The sequence below is a fragment of the Anabrus simplex genome, chromosome 1 (genome assembly GCF_040414725.1).
Source record: "Anabrus simplex isolate iqAnaSimp1 chromosome 1, ASM4041472v1, whole genome shotgun sequence".
In the NCBI taxonomy this organism is placed as follows: domain Eukaryota; kingdom Metazoa; phylum Arthropoda; class Insecta; order Orthoptera; family Tettigoniidae; genus Anabrus; species Anabrus simplex.
In genome coordinates, this window is record NC_090265.1 from 775,357,473 (window position 1) to 775,378,757 (window position 21,285).

General features: G+C 40.9%; 1 protein-coding gene across 1 annotated transcript in view; it reads left to right on the plus strand.

Moving 5' to 3' along the window:
• The first annotated feature begins 3,430 nt into the window (after nucleotides 1-3,430).
• The window catches only part of LOC136856921 (neurotrimin-like), a 471,685-nt gene continuing 453,830 nt past the window's right edge, over nucleotides 3,431-21,285 (plus strand). The window contains exon 1 of the mRNA XM_068231048.1: nucleotides 3,431-3,909. Within this exon, the coding sequence (XP_068087149.1) occupies nucleotides 3,431-3,909 (479 nt within the window). The remainder of the gene's footprint in view (nucleotides 3,910-21,285) is intronic.

Consider the following 21,285-nt stretch of genomic DNA (forward strand, 5'->3'; position numbering starts at 1 on the left):
AATTGTGTTTTTACTCTTCCACAATATATACAGTACAAGACCAACCTGACTGGAAGTCGACCAAACTTGATGGAAATCCATTTCTAAAACATTTTTTCATGTGCATTTTTTCGACAGGAGGATTAATAAGGGAGATATCATGAACGGTCGTTTTGCAGGTTAAGTCCAACGGACATAGCCCAAAAGTGTTGTACATGCAGCAGATTCCGTATCTATCTATATAAATAAAATCGTAACGCCTGTGTGCCTGTACATTGATTATTTTGGCGAAATTTTCGTACAGCTACCCGTTTAAGGGATAATAATGACCATCTGCATATTTTTTGGTTTAGTTTCCTGAAAGATTACGGCATCTTCTGCCAGACGAACAAGAAAATTGAAATTTGGCAAAATTATACGTTTTAGCCTGTAACGGACGGAAAACTTCCAAGATCTTTAAATTTTTCACTTTTTATCTCAGAAGAATATCGAAATATGGAGGCAATTTTAATGATGGTTCAAAACTTCGGGAAGTATTATCACATAACGATTTGGAGTGATCTACAACCTTGGTCTTATGACTTTTTGTCATATCTGTATCACTTTTACGTTTGATTTATCTCTATTTCTCGATATGAAAGAAATTTGTGCTTTTTACATGTATAATTCATAATTTCAATCACTTATAGGAAAAATAGAATCATCAAACTCTACACGAAAATTGGCCCACCCAGTAGCCAAATGCCAAATGTTTCAAACTCCGCTACCCGATTGTGTTTGTCTGTAGGCAAGGGTGCCCGCCATTATAAACAAATGTACCCATCTAAAATGTGACTGGCATTAGGCATAGTGACCTGCTATTTTGATGAAAACTCATCAACTTGGTGTGACTGGCAGTAAGCTGGCTGGCTGGCAGTAGGAAAAGAGGCTAGTCATTATAATGATGATGATGATGATGATGATGATGATGATGATGATGATGATAATAAAAACTCCTCAACTGTAATCTGTCTGGAATTAGAATAGGGGCCTGGCATTGTAACGAAAATTCCCCAAATCGATTGTGACCGCGCAGTAGACAATGGGGCCTGCAATTATAATGTAAACTTCCCAACTCGATTGTGAATGCAATAGGCAAGTGAGCTTGCCGTTATTATAAAAAATCCATAACAAACACTTTACATTGGAAACAACGTATGGGGACCTCCCCATGCTGTTTGTCAGTTAACGCTAAGAGACATACAATTTTAAAACAATCATATTTACTGCATGTACAGTATTTACTTCGATATTCGAATACAATGCAGAATACCGTAGCGAAGCAGGGTAAATTTGCTAATAATAATAATAATAATAATAATAATAATAATAATAATAATTGTGCAGTGAACATACTATTTGTAATTGAGATGGACTGTGGCGTTTACATCCAATTTTGATGTGTATGTGTGATATTAAATTTCTGACAATGTAAACCAACGATCTGAGTGTGGCTCAAAAGCTCCCCATATACATTAGAACTTGTTGCACAACGTGTAGTCTACCTGGCGTCGAAGGCCCATCATAGTGGAAGTGCTCCACTCATGGTGGAACACGGGATGGAACATATTGGCCTAACGTTTATAAAAGCCCCTTAGTTGTGCGAATCGGCTATAGCTCTACGGTATGTGGTGGACTTTCATGTTTACATGAATTTCTTATTCTTCTCCTCCTCCTCCTTCTTCTTCTTCTTCTTCTCGCTCTACTAGTAGTGCCTTCTCCATTATTGTAGGTTCGCCACAATCACCGCGAATTCTGTACGATGTTCGGCTGTCCTCATCAGTCTACTAGAATCTAGTCCTGCCCAATCCCATAAGTTCCTCAGCCTTGAAAGTTTCCTTCGATCGCGACACCTGCGTCCATCAATTTTACCCTGCATTATCAATTTAAGTAGGCTGTACTTTTTATTCCTCATAATAGGCCCAAGGTCGGTTGACTTTATTTTCTTGAATGTACACATCAACATTCGTTCCCTCCTCATACGTCCGAGCACGACAGCATTGGAAACGTGATCAGTGCACGAGATCCGTAACATCCTTCGGAAAACCCTCATTTCGAACTGTGTTACAATTCAGAGTCCATGTTTCAGCGCCGTACAGAAGCACTGAACATACTATACATATCATCTGACGAAGTTGGGCGTGTCTCCGAGCTGGGGCTTCTGTCACACAGTAAATTTCTCATTGTTAAAAAGCTAGTACCAGCCATTTATATTCGTACATGGATGTCTAATTATTCGGGCCTATGTCCTCCGTAATCCAGCTGCCAAAGTACATAAACGTCCGCACTTGTTCAACTGGTTCCCCCATGAACAAAAGAAAAATTGACCACGGTGCTTTTGGGTTAAGGTGAGACCGAATGCCCTATATCCCTAGTGTATCCCCAATATATTTTACGTTGTTTATCATATAAACCGTTTAAGACCATTGTATAAAATTTACACAGAATACACCTCAATTATTCTTTTGTGCCGGGATTTGTACTTCAATAAATCTGGGAGTAATTATGGTTTTTTGAAAAGGTAAATCATAACTAAATAATAATGAACTATGAGGCATAACTGAAAATGTATTCGTCAAAATGGCCTGATTTCAGATGGGAACGAGTATTACACACACATTAAGCAGCTTTTAAAATTTTAGGGCGTTACGTCGTTCGTTTTTAGAGAGAAAGGTACATACGTCTAACAAAAAAAAATCCCCAAATCGAACAATGATAAACACACGGTTCACAATTATCCAGTCAGCACCTTTGTTCTTATATCGTTTGCACACACGTGCACACCAGGGCATTGGAAATTATACGAACTAATAAAAAATTGAATGAAATATGAAACCAGAACAAGAATTTAATAAAAACATAATTTTATCGCAAAATACCTGTTTCTGAACAACAGTACAGTGCGACAGGCAACTACCGGAAGCTTAGAACGTTTAAAACCATAGCCTTCTAGAGCAAGAATTTCCTAACGCATACATGATATTCCAAATCGGTGCAACATGAAACTAAACTCCGACTAGCTTAGACGTAAAGGCAAAAATAGTTAAGAATACTTATAATGGGAATATCCTTTAAAAGGTACACCAGAATATATCTAAAAGTGCAAATTGTAATATAAGTAAAAAACGAAAAACAACCTTTTACAGATTTTTTGCTTGTAGTCTTACCTAGCAGTGGTACTTGTAGGGAAACAAATTTAGTCACATGTCTTTACTCTCGTTCTTCCGCTAGTTAGATACATTCTATCGATAGTTATTTCTTACAGTACGTTCGCAACCTTGGTGGAGCGCAGTCGCTTTCGTGCTCGCTACGTGTGACTCATCCATAGCCTGGTATTTCCGTCGTACGGCTTTCAGTGTTCGTGTAGGATATTTATCGCTCTTGAACTGCAGCTAACATTCTCAACTGGACTATGAATGATCCGCCCGATACGGGGCAGATCATTAATTCTGCCCTACAGACTTGTTATGCAGATCCAGCTACAACACCTTTACGAATAAATCCTCTTGATTTGCAATCAGGTCTTCAAGATCAACAGCAACCAGCCCTCCCAGTGGAGCAACATCACACTTTACGTACTCGACATCATGAAGAGAGCAACGTCAGCACCGGCAACTTATCAACAGAACAAGGATCAAGTACAGGTACACATAGTCATAATAGTTCTAATATCAAGGACAATTTAGACCCTAAAACTAAGCGTTTTCGTGCCGATCCCAACTTACATGCAGAACAGTTAATAGACATGGATACTGATAATGAAAATGCCTCTTCCGACACAACTAATGACACAAATGCATCAAACCAACTTTCTGTTAATACCCCATTAGTTGCCCCATCATCTTCTACTAAGGGTACACCACCGTCATCCCGTCTCAGTCAAAATAATAGGTACAGTAATACTGATAACGGACCGTTCCTTGTTGTTGTTGAAGGGACTAAGGATAATATAGGGAACTTACATCCGATGTCAATAGGACGATTGATCTTTAGTGAAAATATAATTCCCCGTCAACAAGTTCTGGACATTAAACCTTCTGGTAAGAATAGACTTCGTATCGAGACCTTATCCGGAATGGCAGCAAACAAGCTAGTTGAATCAAACTTTTTGAAGGAAAAACACCTTGATGTCTATATTCCCAGCAGTGTTGTGCACAGGCTCGGGATTATCAGAAATGTAGACACGACATTTAGTGAAGATGAAATTCTAAAGGAAATTCAGAGTGCTATTCCCATTTCCCAAGTGAAACGATTTACAAAGAAGCTTCCCAATGGAGACACGCGACCAATTCCAGTCTGCCTCATAACATTTCGTGCCCAACACCTACCTCAACATATTTATATCCTAGGAACATGGTGCGAAGTTCAACCTTACATCTTTCCAGTGATGCAATGTCACCGATGTTTAAGATATAACCATTCATTATCTCAATGCAGAGGACAGCAACGCTGCAGTAGGTGTGCGGGACCCCATGACGTAAGAACTTGTACTGACACTGCACCACCAACATGCATGTATTGCCACGGCCCACACTTAGCCACGGATAGGGAGTGTCCCGAGTACAAGAAATGGTCCGAAATCAAATACCTTATGGCTCAGAATAATGTATCTCAAGATGTCGCAATCAAAATGTACCATAACAGAAATTATTCTACTGCTGTACTGGCCCCGTCTTTCAATTGGCAAAGCAGGGAAGAATTCCCTCCTCTCTGACAATCAGCGGTCCCGTCCCCAGCGGACTTTCAGACTTTCCCGCCGGCTAACATGCAGCCTCGGTATCCAGAACAGGTTTCTCAGCCAGTAAACAACTTGACCAACACGTCGTTAACCTCACAGCGCCATCAACAACAAATAATGCCTCCTCAAAGACAACAAACGCCGATGAGAGTGCATCCTCGCATACCACAGCAATTGCAACGGCCCCAGAGACTTCCTCCCCCATCTACACCGCAACCAAATTATCCATCGATTCAACAACGTCAGTATATTCCCCCACATTTGCCTGGAACACCAATTTCCCACAACGCCTATCCCCCCCAACCACATAACACCATGCCAACCGCCTCCCAAAATTATGAGCATTTGATCGGAAAGATATTTAAACTTATCATGCTCCTCCTTACTCAAGGTCAATCTACAACGCCCGAGACCTTTAACCCGGCTATAATACATAACATTATCGCAAGTATATTTACTTCAGGTAATGAATAAAATACTCCAATGGAACGCACGTTCCGTACTTGCGAATAAAGAGACCTTACGAAGAGTTTTATACACTGAAGGTATTGATTTCGCCACCTTGAGTGAAACCTGGCTTAAGAACGATTCTAATCTAACCATTCCTGGCTATCAGGTCATCCGACAGGACCGAGAAGACGGATATGGAGGGGTAGCAATATTAATAAAGAATACAATTCCATACGTAGAAGCAGTTATTGATCACTCGCAGATTGCAAGTTTTCAGGCCGTTGCCGCAAGAGTTCACATTAACAACCAAGATTTTACATTGGTCTCATTATATAGCCCACCACGAACAAAAATTCAACTTCAAGAATGGTATCGGCTTACGCAACAGATAGAGCCACCTTTTCTCTTTTGTGGAGATTATAACGCACATAGCACAACGTGGGGTTGCGAGATAAATGATACATATGGTGATGCTGTCTTACAAATAGTGGATGAGTTCAATTTATTTGTGTTAAACGATGGATCGGCTACCCTGTTACCAGTACCGGGACAACGTCTCTCCGCTGTCGACCTAACCATTTGTTCTTCTAATATCTCATCTGATTTTCATTGGAAAATCTTGCCGTATCCAATGGGTTCTAATCATTATGCTATCATCATTTCGCCTGTTTTACCATTTCGATCTTCACCGGTCAAACCCACTATTAAATGGAGCGTTCAAAACGCTGACTGGGTCAAATACAGAAGGATGATAGACGCAAATATACACTCTGTGTTACATCAAAAAACCACGCTTGATAAATACAACGCCTTCGTACACACCATTAATTTAGCTGCCGCCATATCCATTCCTGAACGAAAACAAACCAACATCTCAAAAAGATTCCCTGCTCCATGGTGGAATTCCGAATGCAGTCGACAGATAGCTAAGAGAAATCAGGCCCTCAGCAAGTTAAAGCGAGCAACTACAATGGAAAATTTCCTCAATTACAAGAATATAGATGCAGCAGTCAAACGCTTTCTGAAAAGGGTAAAGAAGAATAGCTGGCGATCTTATTGTGAAAAACTGACCAAGGATACACCACTATCGCAAATATGGTCGATGGTTAACAAAATGAAGAAAAAAACGCCAACCCCTAAAGCACTTAAATGTTGGGCAGAAGAGTTTCCAGATCTTATTGCTCCACCTACGACCTCACTTCCTCCAAAACAACGTCCACCGTTCGAACTTTCCCGTCCTACGCAAGATGTTCTCACATCACCTTTCACGCTACATGAATTAGAACAAGTTTTAAAAACTACTGCTAACTCTGCGCCTGGATATGACCATATACATTACTGCATGCTTTCTAACTTATCTCGCAATGCCAAGGAAATATTGCTCTTACTTTTCACATATATTTGGAATGAAACCAATTTTCCCGACGACTGGACGACGCAGATTATTGTCCCAATTTTAAAACAAGGTAAAGATCCTAACGACGCTGCTTCTTACAGACCCATCGCTCTATCTTCATGCATAGCTAAAACTTTTGAACGGCTGTTGAAACTAAGACTGGAGTGGTGGTTAGAGTTTCACAATTTATTGCCTCGATCTCAATATGGGTTCCGGAAAAATTGTTCTACTTACGACCATCTTAGCATTCTGACTACGGACATTGAACATACATTTCTAAACCATGGTTACCTTACCGCCATATTTCTCGATATATCTGGGGCATATGACAGCGTTAGTATACAAGTAATTTCTGAAAAGCTACATGACCTTGGTCTTCCCGAAATATACGTGCGCGGTATATATAACTTATTTTTCCGGTGGACAATCTATATTCGAACCCAAGATAACACCTTGTATGGGCCCAGACTAGTAACAAAAGGACTCCCTCAGGGTGCTATACTGAGTCCTTTACTGTATGCCATCTACACTGCAGATCTCGATCACATGTTTAAACAAACAGTCAAAGTTCTTCAGTATGCAGACGACGTATGTATCTACGCATCATCGCAGTCTCTTTGGTTAACATGTTTATGGCTAGATGACGCTGCAAGGAAACTCCACGCCTGGACATTTCAAACAGGTCTTAATTTATCCCCAACAAAATCCTCTATTATTGTCTTCACTCGAAAGCAATTCCAATCAATATCACCATCTGTACATCTTGGGCCATACTCCTTCCCTTTACGGACTTCAGCCAAGCTACTAGGCTTATACCTCGATAGTAAACTTACGTGGAGAACCCACGTCGAGTATCTGGCAACTAAAGTGGGCCGAACGTTAAACATAATCAGAGCATTATGTCGAGTATGGTGGGGAGCTGACCCATCTGTCCTATTACTATTATATAGGTCGTTAATCCGATCTGTACTAGATTATGGCTGCATCTTTTTCGGCAACGCACCGCAGTATGTTCTTCGAAAACTAGATGTCCTGCAGTTCCGCGCACTCAGAATATGTCTCGGAGCCATGAACTCAAGTCCTACTAACGCACTACTGGTAGAGGCTAAAGAAATGCCCCTGCAGATAAGACGAGATCTGCTTGCCAACAACTTTCTTCTGCAACGCTCGTCCATAACTAGCCACCCTATAACATCTAAACTGCGCCGCCTCCTTCCACTGTGTGACAGAGGAACAAACAGAAGACTACGGACACCTCTATTGGTCAAAAGTATCAAGAAATTGCAGCACATCATACCTCTTACTCTTCAAGATACAGCGCTTCCAGTATTTCGACAGAGGTATGAACTTTCAGTATTTCAACCATCCACATTTCATCTTCCAGATTATATAATCTGCAATACCAATATCAACGAAAAAGTAACAAATTTTATCGATGCATATTGGGGCAGTTATACTCAAATATACATAGATGGGTCTAAGACCAATGAAGGAGTTGGATATGCGTACTACTGCCCTGCACTCAACACTAGCAAAATGTTCTCCCTTCCCCACGAAGCTTCAATATTCACAGCTGAAGTACTTGCCATTAAATCAGCCATCACGTACGGCGTCCAGCACTTCAGCCGTATATTAATTCTCACGGACTCCAAGAGTGCACTTCAAAAACTAGAACAACCAGGCAGGAACACGCGTTCGAATAAATACATCATGGACATCCTAAGTTGCATATACCAAGCTAAGGAAAACGGAATAGAAGTTCATCTTATGTGGATCAAAGGTCACACTGGAATTATACACAATGATACCGTAGACCAACTGGCAAAGCAGAGCATTACAGAAGGCCAGATCCAAGCACTACGCCTACCATACACGGACTTCCAAAGCCACATCAAGAAACAGGCTTACAAAGAATGGTCAAATTACTGGGCAACAACTCAACGCATCAAAGGCAAGCATTACGCCGCTATCCAGAGACACATCCCACAGAAACCATGGTTCAGTCTACTATCTCTCACTCGCCGCCATATGACATCAATTATCAGAATGCGACTTGGACATGTATCTTACCCCCGTCATCTGTTCAGACTCAAAGTCATAGACTCCTCAAATTGTCCCTCTGACCCCACTCAAGATGCAGACCTCAACCATACAATTTTAGGATGCACTAGATTCAAACCACAAGTGACCAATTTATATCAAACGCTTATACAACTGCAAGTTCCCCTTCCCACCTCCGTTTCGTCGTTGTTCAGCAGCTATGACATCCGTATATATCAAGCAATAGCCAAATTTTTAAGTGAAGCCAATTTAACACTGTGATACGTTTGTTCTGTAGTCTGTAGTTAAACTGTTCTCATCCAACCAAAGTTCCCGTACCGTGGCTTTCCATCACCAATTAGTCACAATGACATGAACGGTCCCATGTTGTAAAGACTTGTTGTTGACTTTCCTGTTTTCTAAATGTACAGAGCTGGCAGCATGGTCTTACGGACCAAATGCCAAAATGTAAAAACAAAAGTTATTTCTTATCATTAAACGAAATTTAATAACGGCACTACAAGTACAGTTACTGACTATGAACCGCTCCACGGTTCTCCACACATGTTCCATCTTACCGAGTTGGACGTAGCTGTCGAACGAAGCTGCCAAACCAACAAATCCCTCAAGCGCATACACGATCGAATATGTTGGAGAACATGTTCAACGACATATGGGGCACTTAAACATTCATTCCGGAGATGGTTCGAACCTCACCGCTGGCAGCACAGAAAATAGTGTTCCCTGATTTTCTATTTTCAAGCAAGGCAAATGATTTTTAACCTTATTTAATGTTATGGTCACTTCATTCCTTATTCAAGCGATCTTCCTTTCTAACGTCGCCCAGTTATCAAAAATACAATAATAATAATAATAATAATAATAATAATAATAATAATAATAATAATAATTTCATTCGTCTCACGCCCCACTAACTACTTTTACGGTTTTCGGAGACGGCGAGGTGCCGGAATTTTATTCCGTATGACTTCTATTTCCTACCGGCAAATCTACCGGCAAATCACTTTTAAATACACCGGACTGAGCCTTGATGGCACCTGCTAAGTTGGAATCAGAAGGCCAGAGCTCTGCCATCTGAGCTAATCATCTCGGCCAAAATAAAAGAGATACGATTGTTTTAAGCTCAAGTACGACAGGGCTATATATTAAAAGAGTTTACTGAAAGCATTTTTGGCAAATCCGTCTATCCGTTCCACTAGACCGATATACTTAACTTTTTTATTCTCTCCGGGATTACCTACCGGTGAATCATGAGACATTGATAGGTCTTAAATTCAGCCAACTTTGAGTAATCATAAAATCAAATCATTAAATGATCACTCCAGTAATTGCAGGTGAAGGCTTACACTAACCCTCAATGCATTCTGTACTTAGCAGGTTGCTAAGCGACTAACGCTAACATTAATATTCCGATATATGTGATTTTATTCCTTAGTAGTGTCATTTCATGCAGCCAGGATTTATTACTAGCTCTCAAGCCAGAGAATATACACTTCCTCTGATCACGGAGAATATTATTCTGTGCTACATATTATTTGGTTCTCTGATCTTAACCAACTGCTAAATATACTCAACAGATGGCAGAACTTTACTAATAACTTACATCCTGCTAATTGAAAACATCGACGTACGTACAGATGGGAAGGTATTTAGTCGACAGCGTTCTGCATGGCCATAACCAGTAATAAAGCGAAAACTTCTTGAAAAGTGGATGTCTACTCAACCGAACTAGTATTCAGTCACGGCCAATTGCATGTTGAGCTATATCTGGCACGATCGTTTGAAAATGTTAAGATCCAGATACGCCCGAATTGTCGAAGTACAGTGAATATTGTATGGAAAGAAGTGTTATGAATTAAATTACGAATGAATTAGTTATTATGTACGGGTATTAAATGTTCATAAAGGTATTGGAAAGGGCAAGCAGAATAATATGACTACGACAGGCATATCAAGACGAGTTATCTGACCTATTTATAACGAATGCTGCGGAGCAAGACCGAACCATTAGTCATCTATTAACACTAATCAGATGGAAAACATGGAAAATGAAGATATTGGCCAAAGAAAGGGCCTGAAAATGAAAAACTCCATAGGCCTCCATACATTATACTGTTTGGGTCGGAAAAGAACAAGATTTGACTAAGGGTGGTCGGATAGGATAAATGAGAGTGAGGAGCCTGGAACCAATAAGTAGAGGAAATGCCAGGAATCAGATAAGGTCGCATGTTCGCCAATACACTCCCCTTTTAGTCGCCCATTAAGACAGGCAGGGCTACCGTGGATTTTATGCTACTACCCCCAACCACAGGGGGGCACTAGGATTTTTACATCGCTAAATAAAATACTATGAGCAAAGAACTGTTAAACGATAGCGTGGAGAGAGTTATGAATGGCTGCAAATTGACGTCCTCCTATTGATTGTTTTCCGCTGATACAAGACATAAATCCTCCACCTCAGGACAATTTAAGCTCCATTCTGTGTGACAATAACACAACAGGAGCACGTGTAAGCTGGGAGGGGTCGTGATTCATTGGTCGATCTACCCCGGTGTAGAGCCGCACATAAATAGCAGCTTCAAGATGGGCGAACACTGCACACGACAATTCTGAACCTGCCGTAACCATTAGACACACCAGAAAATCTATATATCATTGTTATTTCGTACCAGGTTTCATTCCAGCCATTTAAGATCCTTGGAGAAATGGAAGGTACTGAAAGATACAGAGGTTAACTCTGTACCCGTTTCTGGTTAATGCTCAGTGAACCACACAACAATGGAACGTGGTTCAGTGTTTGCAATCTCCCTACTCACTAAGGTCAACCAAAATTGACTTTGATTATTCTCACTTCAGCTAAATATGTTCTAAATTGAGGGGATGTCTTCCCCCATTACCGACGTAAGGAATCGTTGAAGTGAAGTTGGGTGTTCATACCAACTGCAGGAACATCCTTAGACACCGGATTTGCTCACTCTGGGTAATCCGTCCCGCGGGCGCCCACACTATAAGCGGGCGGGCTGGCAGACGATTAGCGTATGCTATTCAACCACAGTGACGGTGTGACCACATGACAAACTGTGAAGGTTGGACGAAGTTCTCCCAGTCACTCTCGACCACTGCTCTGATAACCGAGTTTGAAAAGGAGGCAGAAAATAATGAAAGAAAGACGGCAGATATCCACGTCATTTTCAATTTACGTTGTAAGAAATAAGTTATTTATCTTCATTGGAGTTTATGAATTTTGACCGGATACAATAAAGAGTTAGGCACACAACCTCAAATATTCTTATAATGTACGTAATGAATTACAACTTTCACTATTACATTTTAAGATGCGCTTAAGAAAGAGTAAAAATATAATACGGAGTTAAGGTGGATAAGCTCTGGCTTGTGGTTGTTTGGGTTTAAATGATCTGATAAACTCACCAACAGTTCAATCATTCTTATCGGGAATAAAATTGGTGAGGTTATTTATTTGAAGGCATGCCGTACATCCATCTGGTAGGTATATTTACATTGTTGTTGTACTTTTATCTTGAATAGTGAATATCTACGTCCTCACTCGTGATGAAACACCCGCTCGCCATTTAGACACTAGCTATTATAAACGGACGCCTGTTAAATTTTATATACTATTTTCAAAAATTCAGTGAACAGGGAAAGTCACACAACACTACAACACTGTGCAAAATAATTGTCGCTTTGAGTAACTACGTTTATTAAATGAATTATAACGGTATAAAATGTTAGCCATCTGGTAATGAAATAACGTATGGCTTTTAGTGCCGGGATATCCCAGAAGGGTTTGGTTCGCCAGGTTCAGGTCTTTCTATTTGACGCCCATAGGCGACCTTCGCGTCATGATGAGGATGAAATGATGATGAAGACAAAACATACACCCAGCCCCCGTGCCATTGGAATTAACCAATTAAGGTTAAAATCCCCGACCCGGCCGGGAATCGAACCCGGGATCATTTGTACCGAAGGCCAATACGCTGACCGTTCAACCAACGAGTCGGACAGCCATCTCGTGTAACCGCTGCACTACGCTAACTGCCCTGAACTTCTACACTTTCTACGTGGGCATTCTGATGACAGTTAAGCTTGCTGTAACTGTGCTGGGAGACATATGAAACATTTCCAAAGTCAGAAGCTCCGTGAGGTTCTCGGCTAACGTTCTTCAGAAATAACATGCTTAAAAATTTCTGCATCTACTTAGATATAGAAACCGATAAGACAATAATAATGTTATTGCCTTTTCGTCTCACTAACTACCTTTTCGGTTTTCGGAGTGGCCGAGGTGCCGGAATTTAGCCCCACAGGAGTTCTTTTGCGTGTCAGTAAATCTACCGACACGAGGATGACATATTTAAACATCTTCAAATACCACCAGACTGAGCCAGGTTCAAACCTGCCAAGTTGGGGGTAAGAAGGCCAGCGTCTCATCCGCCCGGCGAATCTGGTAAGTATTTTTAGATTAAATTCATATCAGTGATATGCACTAATAAAAATAGATCGTTGAGGTTCACTCGCAGAGAACCGCTGAAAACTGCTCTACCTGGTGAGGCGAAATCATTTTAATAGACTTATGATGATGTCTGATAAATAGTAATGATATCTGTCTTGTTTCTACGGGGAGAAACTCTTTAAGGCAGTTGTAGAACGTCTCATGTTTTATTTACATTCATTTTCCGTATTCAGGTCAGTATTTTGGTCGAACCTCGATCACCTCCCTTTTTCTGTTCCTCGCACAGCGGGAGGAGAGTATTGTGTACTCTCTCGGGACTTCCCCTGCCTGTAGTTGTAGCTCCCAGCCGCACAGCGCACAGTGAGATGGTAGGCCTTAGTGCACAGTAAATTTTGTTACTCTTTCTCATTCTGTTCCTACTTTTTACTGTCTAGTACTATGGTTGGTCTTGTCACTGCCTCTCTCTCCTTTTCTCTCTCGATGATGTTGATGATGATATTGATGATGATCCAGTTCTCTCTAAATGTCGACCTTGGTCCAGCATGCAGCAGCTACTGTCCACTTGTCATTGACTGCATCAATAACTTATCGCTGAGTGCCCGCAGAGCAATTTGCGCAGTGGTGCAGATGTTCCATGTCTTGGAAAACACCGCTCTCACAGGCACCATTTTGTGGACAATCAGCTGTTTTAGGTTGTTCCTAGTTGTTTCCATATCAGTTCGTATCCTATTAAGTGTTCCCTATATTTGCAATGGTTGTGACGTATAAGTTGATGTCCCCTCAGTAGGCTCATTCCTGTCCGGTACTGGCAACTGTTGCTCCCAGTACTGCGCTTGGTTTAGCTGTTGCACGCTTGATGCTGTTCGAGGAACTCTTTCTTGATCCGAGACGGCGATTGTCCGTCTCTTTTTTCAGTTTATGAGTCGACCGCTACTTTGAACCGGAGGAGGTGGGGGAGTTTCTATGCCACAGGTCCACGGGTGTGATATACCTTGTTTATATTAGTTAGTCTAAGGGCCTTTACACACGTGCACTTTTTGTCGTCATTGTCGACTACAACAAGTGGTTCATGTGTGGTCGGTTGTCGCCGCTTTGCCATTACCATATAATGCAATTGGAAGAATGCTTCCCCTTTACAAACGAGCGTTTCATCGACCACAAGTGAACGTCTGCCGCCAACTTTAGCCGATCTCGTCCACTGAACACAGCCCGACTGCGGCGCTTTCCTTTTAACATGAACGACATTTCAGCCACATCGTGACGACGGTGACAAGTTCCTGCTAGCATTCACCATGATGGAACCTTTCGATAAGGACACGTTTATTGACGAAACACAGCCTTCTTATTTTTGTTTGGTTAGCATACGATGTATCAATTAAGTATTTATTTTCTTTGGCGTTTTGAATGTTAAATAAGTAAAGATGTGGTTACTTCTGATTCTAAAAATAAAGCAAGTCCTTCGACACCAAAAATATTAAAACTGCCTGTAAAAACACCCAGAAGGAAACAAAAGTACAGGCAGTCGTGGAGAAGTATAGACAGTACTGTACAGGAAGCGGCTGTGTCGTGATCCAACATGTGAAGAAAGTGCAAAGTGTATATGTTGCATTTTCTTACTTCTAGTAATACGTTTCAGTTAAGTATTCCTATTTGATATCATTGCTAATCGCTATTATTGCGCGCATTCTATTGAATTTTAATGTATTTGTGTGAATATTAGTACTGTACGGTATTATGATACAGATTACGGTTTATTTTAAATTTCCGTATGGTTCCTCATTTTTTGGATGTTGGCAACACTGCGTATGTCCGTCCTTCCCCACGAAGGACACAGCCCCAGGCTCATTTCTCCCACCATCACACGAATGCAGTTTAGCCAGTTGGGGAGTGCGTTCATTATCCGACGAATCAACTTACCCCTGTTTTGTGGTGAGCCAAGAGAGTCAACGTTCTGTATTTACTGACTTATTTTAGCGTAACTGAAGGTGAAAATAAAAGTTTGCCTAGTTAGTGAGAGTCTTTCTTCTGTCAATATGCCCTTCCTCATCACATAAACTGCCCATCGAATAAATTGGTCCAGTTTCTGTAGTATCTCATTGAAAGAATTTGTTGACATTCTGAAGAGCTGGAAACATTTACCCGGATGATTGCAAAATTCGTGATATAACGAATAAAACTGCCCAAACTGTAGACTATTTTCTTTACGTCGCACCGGCACAGGTAGTGTTATGGCGACGATGGGATAGGAAAGGTCGAGGAGTGGGAAGGAAGCGGACTTGGCCTTAATTAAGGTACAGCCCCAGCATTTGACTGTTTTGAAAATGGGAAACCACGGAAAACCATCTTCAGTGCTGCCAACAGAGGGGTTATAACCCACCATCTCTCGGATGCAAGCTCACGGCTGCATGCCTCTAACCGCACGGACAACTCGCCCGGTGGGGGGACTTCTACAATATTGGATGTAACAATATTCTCCGCGTTTTTCTTCGTTTCCTGTGTCGTCGAATGAGCAAAAGAAGTACAACCTTCTCTTCAGGATTCATACTGCGAATGATCGATGTTCAACTTAGCGAACGAAAATATTGCATACGCGGTGAAGCAGGCCGGACCACATGTTGACGCTGGCTTTGGCCGCAAAATGTGGTCATACTAAACTACAGAAGTGATCCGGCCGGTGACAAGGAAGCGTATTTTTGTAGTCGACAACAATAGCAAAACGCTCGTGTATAAGGGCTCTAAGGCATTCGGACACTGCACGGCATGTTCCTTACAGGACAGGCATACTCAGCGGCGCTAAGGCTATAGTTCGCACAGTTACTGGTTGCGCTCCCTGAATGGACGCTGTTCCCTGCCCTTTCATATAGACGGAATGGCAGGGTCCTTTAAATATGCGAGAATGATCAAGCTGAACTCCAAGATACTCACCCTAGATTCATAAACACGTACTTTCAGGCAGAATAACGAAAGGTAATCATACCAATGCTCTCACCTGAAATGTCGTATGGCTTTTAGTGCCGGGATATCCCAAGACGGGTTCGGCTCGTCATGTGCAGGTCTTTCTATTTGTTTCCCGTAGGCGACCTGCGCAATGCTCTCACCTATTAAGTAACCATAGTAGAGACATGACTACCCTGGCTCTTTGCTTCACACACTTACTTAACGATTGCACAGAATAAACTAAAGAGGTTCAGACTTTCAGAAAGGCACGTTAGAAAGAACATGTGAAGAGTGCTTACGAGGAAGCGAATTAAGTAGTGGGCCAGGATGCACCACCCTCCGTTGTTATGAATACTGCTTGATTCTTTCTTAGTGCGATCCCTTTCTTTTCAGCTGTCCAGCGGAGCAAGCTACCCCTCCTGTCTTCGCTTTGATAGGAAACATCTGTTCGTTTCACGTTTTAACTGGTCTTACAAGAATGATATTTATGATCTCGCTGATACACTTACAAATACGACATTCCTGGCCCAAACAGATTATACGCAGAGATTTACTTTAATATGCCACTCAATATTCACATACATCACGAACCTGAAATTTAACGTGGGATCCGACCCATATTTTTATCTCAAAACCTTAGGCAAATAAATCCCTCGGGTTGACACACAATCTCCCGGCATCATTTACAGGCTTCCAATCATCTGATTCGCAAAATCCCACCTCATCTCACATTTAACTTGACCACTTGCTTTATCACAACCAAACAGTGTTGCCAACTTAGCGGATTTTTCGCTAAATTTGGCGGAATTAGAAGACTGCCGGCGGAGAAATATATCATTTAGCGGACAGCGGATTTTTTGGCGGAAATCTAGATTTATTATAGCGGAATTTACTGGTTTATCCATTTTAAGGTTTTTCTAAATTTTGTACTCCAGTCTGTCTCCAAGCTATTCCGTATTTCTTATCAGGAGCTAGCAATCACATGAGGAAAACATGTTATTTGGATTTGATGTTATGAGATCATGTCATAAATTTGTAATGCGTGGGGAAAGGGTACTTATCTCTTAGTTGACGAATGACGACAGATAATGAAACTGTGGGAGAGTAGCATTTATGTTTATGCTATGAAGGAAGACCGTTTAATGAACTGGCCTGTTCTGTGTGTGGCCCTTGAGGTAGGGGATTTACCTAGTTTGCACCCGGCACCAAAACGCCTACAAGCTTTAGTTCGCCGGCTCGCAGGTAGGGGGTTAATCCCAGTAAAACTCACAGATCAGGTGAGTGCAGACATTTATTATTATTATTATTATTATTATTATTATTATTATTATTATTATTGCTTTTTTTGCTATTGGCTTTACGTCGCGCCGTCTTACGGCGACGATAGGATAGGAAAGGCCTAGGAGTTTGAAGGGAAGCGGCCATGGCCATAATTAAGTTACAGCCCCAGCATTTGCCTGCTGTGAAAATGGTAAACCACGGAAAACAATCTTCAGGGCTGTCGACAGTGGAATTCGAACCCACTATCTCCCGGATGAAATCTTACAGCCGCGCGCCGCTAACTGCACGGCCAACTCCCCCGGTTTGCTCATTTTTATTGCTCATTATTTGAGATCGGATTTATTGGCGGAATTTTTGCGGATTTTTAGTAGTACTTCGCGGATCTTGAAAATATAAGTTGGCAACACTGCAACCAAAATCTCGACGACATTAAAATGGAATATAACTCATAGGATCCACAACGTTGTACACACAAAAATACTCTGATAATGAAACATCTCCACATAACGTGACCTCGTATTTCTGAACTGGATTTCACAAAATGACTGACAAAATTTACTATTATTTTCATCGTCAGCTATACACAGTTTAAAACGGACATAGAAATAGCAATCCCTTCGTAACAGATATTTATCGATCTCGCCTCGTAACTTTCCTTAATAAAAATTTACACTGTTCGCCACGACATCGTGCCTTCATTCGACTAAAAATGAGTAACCACGGATTTCTTATATCACTTTCGTCATAATTTCAAACGAAAAAGCAGTCGCTTAAGTGCGGCCAGTATCCAGTAATCGGGAGATAGTGGGTTCGAATCCCACTGTCGGCAGCCCTGAAGATGGTTTTCCGTGGTTTTCCATTTTCACACCAGGCAAATGCTGGGGCTGTAACTTAATTAAGGCCACGGCCGCTTCCTTCCAATTCCTAGGCCTTTCCTATCCCATCGTCGCCATAAGACATATCTGTGTTGGTGCGACGTAAAGCAAAATAGCAAAAAAAAAATTAATGAAACGAAAAATATTCACATCAGATTAAAGATCTTAACTTGACATCACAAAATACAGAAAAATAAACGCACGGAAATGACAATCTACTTCAGACATTATTTCGTTTCATAACCATCACTTGACCATTTTACAACACTTCACACGGTACTTCGCAAAAATTCCTAATTTTATCCAAGCGTTTAAAACCAATGACCTTTCGTCATATTTCTGACATTTCATGAAAATAAATGGGTGGCTTAACTGGTAACTCCCTGGAATTTATTTAGCCATTTCAACCATTTTGGCTTCACAGGTCATTTCATTCATCTTGATTCACCTGAAATAAAGGCACATAAAAATTCCCTTCACTCGATATTTTCGCGGACCGAACACGACGGTTGTAATCTCGATCGCACACGCAATACTTCCAATACGACATTATTAAAAATTCACTTATAAAACCGTGGCCTACAATGACCGTTCTTTACATGTTTATTAAATACACATTACTTAAAGAAAAAGATTATCTCCATTTGAAGAAGATACTTCGGCCACATCGGCCAAAATCTAAGTTCTCAATTGGACTTAGTCTAATAATCACCAATAAATTGTACAATAGTACGAGGTTCCTCCTCTCCAACGACACAATGCGGGCAATTTTAATATGGCGCTCTCCTTTTTATACTTTTTTTCCGCGGTATCTGTGGAACGCAGAGATGTGAAATACGGTGCGAGCTGAATGGGTCTATCTATCAAAGATTACTTAAAAATTTTAAAATGAAAGTTATATTTTTCTTCAGGTAATCAAATATTAACAAACCACATTATTCGCTTAGTAAAAGAAAAAGATGGCAGGTACAATCATAATTTTGATTACAAGACTAGTAAACCCACAGATAGGTCAATTAGAAGAGTTTGAGCTTCGAGCTCTAAATTTACAAGTTTGCAACGTCGCTAATATAGTATTTAGCTAGACAAGGATAGAAATCTCCCCAGTCACAAAATATCCAGGGCACTTTGCTGCAACCGTTACAATTTAAGGCCTTCCAAAAGCACCACTCATTATTACACAAATATCAAAAAAGAGCTTACAAGTTCTACAAATTTAACCAAGGAGGCGGCGCTCCCGAACACTTATAACCTACTCAAGGGAACTTTACAAAAAGCTTTACAATCTGGCCACTCTAGGCACAACCTGCAATTTACAATCTAGTCAATACAGGAGTATTGGGCCTTCGTGAAAAGTAGAACAGGTTAAAATTACTGGCCCCAACTCAAAAATGTATGGAGGCATACACTTGCGCTACTTGAAAACCAAGTTTTAAAACCCTACTTGGGCTTGTGGCCCGATGATGCAGAAGCTAATCCCACACTACTGAGGTGACTCGAAGGACAAGTTAATTTATAATTTGCATGAGAAAAACAGTTACAAATTCGTATAGTCACCTCAAGATAAATTAAGGGAAACTCAAGAGGTAACGCACTCTCTATCCCGATTTACAGTTCAATTTTCCACATAGCATCAGCGCTCTCTGTTAGTCTAGATAAATAATATTAAAGAATTTGGCGCTGTTATGTAATTAGAGGTCCGACCTGCGTTCTTATGTTGTGTTCTGTATGTCTTAATCTATGTATGATAGGCATCCAAGAATTGCTGAGTTTATATCCTTCATCTAAATTCATATTGTTCGCGTGTTTCTTGATTTCCATAGCCTCACGGATTTTTCTCTCGAGATTCCAAGGGATAGCTGCTAAGACCTTCGTCTTGTCAAATAATATTCCGTGTCTTGTTTCGTAGGAATGCTTAGCTACAGGTGAAATATCTGTGTTTTGGTTCTTTGTGTGATGTATGTGTTCTTTTAAGCAGGTAGAGATCAGACGTTTTGTTTCACCAATATAGCACGTTCCACAGCTATATTCAGTGTTGTATATTCCAGGAGCCGGTAGTTCTATTGTGTCTTTTACTGGTGGTAGATAATGGGCTAACTTCCGGTGTGGTTTATAGACGGTTTTTATGTCGTATTTATCCAGTATCTCGCCAATCATTCTGTAGTGTTTCTAATGTATAGAAGTATCGGTGCTTTGGGGCGGGTCAGGTCACCTTTACCGTTGTTTTCTTCTGATTTTCTTAAGACTCGTCGGATGTTATTGAGCGAGTAGCCATTTTTCCTGACGATTCTCTTGAGGCGTTCTTTCTCTTCTTCGCGGTGTTCTGCGTCTGATATCGCTACGGCGCTGTTAACCAGAGATGTTAGAACAGTCTGATTTTTGATGGGAGGTGATGAGAAGAGGCGTGCAGGTACCTGTCTGTGTGTGTGTGAGTTTCCTGTATACTGAGTGACTCTGATGTTGCGTTTTACTACGACATCCAGGAACGGTAGTTTACCGTTTACCTCGATTTCCACGGTGAACTGAATATTTACGTGAATAGAGTTGAGATGGTCGAGAAATAGCTGAGTCTGAGCCTGGAGGGTAAACAGATTAAGGAGGAAGGAATAAAATATTAGGCAAAATAAGTAGAGAGAGAGAAAGATCCAGCAGTAACTGTGAGAACATTTTGCCTCAATTCATTTCAGAGTAGGCCTACTGAAATTTATGTAATGTCACACTAACTACTACACTACATAGGCGGACAATTAGATTGCACTCATATAAGAATATATTGAATGCTGTGATAATTCGTTCTTTCATTTTTCAAGCACACTCGCATACTTTCAAATTAAATCTTTAACTACACATTTCTAGCATTCTTCATAATAACGCTTTCGTGCCATCTTACATGACATGTTTACGTCTTAGGGGTATCCGCTAACCATAAACTATAATAATGCCAACCATGTGTGACTAACAAAATACTATTTGAACAAACCACTGTAAAGAAACAAAAGACGATCACTGCCAAACGCGTTTAGAAATCTTAAGCATTGTTTCGTAACGAACGTTGGAA